Source organism: Eimeria mitis, genomic scaffold (genome assembly GCF_000499745.2).
Source record: "Eimeria mitis Houghton genomic scaffold, Emh_scaff1482, whole genome shotgun sequence".
Classification (NCBI taxonomy): Eukaryota; Apicomplexa; class Conoidasida; order Eucoccidiorida; family Eimeriidae; genus Eimeria; species Eimeria mitis.
In genome coordinates, this window is record NW_013569436.1 from 2392 (window position 1) to 5176 (window position 2785).

A 2785-nucleotide genomic window follows, 5' to 3' on the forward strand; every position below is an offset into this window, starting at 1 on the left:
TTGAGCCCAGGGCCAGGGTGTCGCGGGGAGGAGGCAGCCCGAAATGGGGTTGCAGCTTACCCCGCTGCCGCTGCGGCTGGCAGAGCAAGCCAGCCCCACTTGTGCACTAAAGGAAGCTTCAGTGAAGCTTCCTTTGCTGCATGCTTTTTCTCGTAACGAACTTGTATAACGTTTGTAGGCGCTTACGCGCAGCAAGCCAAAGCCGTCGATAGGCTCCTGAGCTAACTATGCGCTAACTCATGTTGCAATAGAGGGCCGGCGGCATATCCAGCGCTACATACAACGGATATTCAACCTGAAACCACCGAGAAACAGTCGTTATATCCTTCTTCAGAACAAATATTTCACCTAAATTAATTAAATTAATTAAATTAATTAAATATTAGTGCTTTCTTGACTGCTTTTCTCCGTGGGGCTTTCAGAGCAAAACACAGCGGCCTCCATTGCGCCCCACCCCACGCCCCTCAGCTGCAGCAGCAGCAGCAGCTGCTGCTGCTGCAATGCATGCCTTTGGGTTTCTCTGCTGCCAGCGTTTTGAATTTGCTGTGTGGGCATTTCTGTGTGATAGAAAAGGTATTTCTGTTGCCTTTCACAGCAAAATGAGTCAGGCCAAGAAGACGACAACCCCAGGCGCTGCAGCAGCAGCAGGAGGGCAGGGTGCGCGTGCTGGGCGTTTTCGCCTGAGGCGTAAGAACAAGAGAGTGACGGATTTGAAGCGTCAGGCTATGGGAAAGACATCCTGCAAGCTACGAAAGAGCATCACTCCTGGCACTGTGTTGATCCTTCTAAGCAGCGGGTACAGAGGGAAGCGTGTGATATGCCTGAAGCAGCTGGAGCCCTCAGGCCTCCTCCTTGTCTCAGGGCCCTTCACTGTCAACGGTGTTCCTCTCCGTCGTGTGAACCAGCGCTATGTTATCGCTACCAGCACCAAGGTAGATGTTTCTGGGGTTGATCTCAGCGGCATTTCAGATAGCCTATTCACCCGCACTGCAAAGGAGAAGAGAGAAGAACGCAAAATGAGAACAAAGGACGATACCTCGCTCTTCGTGCAGCAGGATACTTCGGCCCAGAAAAAACTCCCAGAGGAGAGAAAGAAGCTCCAGGAAAGAGTCGATAAGGCCCTTCTTGCGGTTGTTAATAAAGACGCTCTTCTTAAACAATACCTCAAAACAAGATTCACCCTCCGCGCCAACATGGCCCCCCACGCCATGAAATTCTAATTCTGCACCCCAGGGCTTTCAGTGTTATCAGGGGGGTTGAAGGGGGGGGAAGGGGGGGGGGGNGGGGGGAGGGGGGGGGGGGGAGGATGCAGTTGCTGTAGCATGCTGCAGCAGGCAGGCTGCAGGGGTTGCGGCACGGAAGGCCTGTCGCTGCTGCTGCTGCTGCTGCTGCTGCAGCTGCTGCTGTGGCGGAGGAAAAGGACGGGGAGGGCAGAACGGGGTAAAAGGGTCTGTGCGGTGGGGCGCGTAGATTTGCGTCTCGCTTCGTTTCCTGCCGCAGGGCTTCATCGTGCCCCGGGGCTGCTGCTGCTGCTGCAGTTGCTGCTGCAGCTGCTACCGCAGTTGCCGCTGCAGCTGCTGTCGCAGTAGCCGCTGGTGCACCACAACTGACCTGTTTCATTCGTCGATGGTTTGGAAAGGAAGGATATAGGTGATGCTAATATAACAAACTAAAAGCAGCAGTCCGGGATACTGCAGCGGTAGTTGTTTGCTTAGTTAAGAGCAGATGGCAGAGAGGAGGAAACATATATGTTGCTGCTTCGATGACGCGTATTCACAGTGTGAATATATAGATTCACGTTAGTTTCTATAGTAACAAGAAACCCCCTCAGCTTCATACACCTCTATCATCACCAGATACTAACGGGGGCTGCATCCTGAATAGTTTCTCACTACGCACTTTTTTTTGCTGCTGTGGTGGAGGCGTGTCAGTGACAGCGTGAGTTTTCTGCGGCGTTTCACTGATAGCTTCAGCACGCAGAGTGCATGCAGGCGTGTTTATGTGTTCTTATTAGAGAGAAAGTTGAATTGAATGCATACACGAGGACTTCGTCTCTTGTCGCCCAAGTGTCCTGTGCTTTCTATTACTCCTTTTTGGGTGTTTGTTTTTCCACTTTCTTTTTTTTTTTCTGCTCATCTAAGCGACGCAAGCAGAGAAATGAAACCGGGCTTAATGCATATTCAGGGGTAGGTAAGCTGGCTGCATGCAGCTACTGCATGAGTTTTGCTTGGTGTTGTTGAATACATATTTTATTGTTGTTTATTTTTAATATCTCCGGCTTGCAATCCTTTGCTTTTATCCATTTGGGTGTGATAGCGTAAGACGAAGAGAAGAGGAGGCGACACGAAGCCCTTCGCAATGCATGAAACGATACAAGAAAACAGTTTTCTTGAATCTTTGGATTACAAAGAAAATCCTTTTATAAACATTTTCTCTCAACGTCAGCTTCAACTGCAACAGCTGCTCAGCACCACCATAGGAATACATCTTCAGTGAGGCGATACAGGCTGTCACCGGTGATGAAATAAAAAAAAAAAAAACAACTACTGCTACTACACACACTCCTGCCAACCTTGCTGCCTCTGTTTTTGCTGCTATCTTCGCTGCAGAGTTCACCTGCAACAGGCGGCCAGCCGCCCGCATTCAACTATGAAAGACCGGCAAGACTGGGTTCTTGAATTGGTGTTTTTCTCGCCTCTCCTTAGTCTGAGTTGGCTGTAATATATATATATATATATATATATATATATATATATATATATATATATATATATATATATATATA

General features: G+C 49.2%; 1 protein-coding gene across 1 annotated transcript; it reads left to right on the plus strand.

Annotated features, from left to right (window-relative positions):
- Positions 1-599: 599 nt before the first annotated feature.
- EMH_0037950 (60S ribosomal protein L6, putative) lies at positions 600-1220 on the plus strand (the record flags this gene model as incomplete). The annotated part of the gene is made up of 1 exon (XM_013495233.1): positions 600-1220. The coding sequence occupies one exon, from the start codon at positions 600-602 to the stop codon at positions 1218-1220; it is 621 nt and encodes a 206-aa protein (XP_013350687.1).
- Between the last annotated feature and the right edge of the window lie 1565 nt (positions 1221-2785).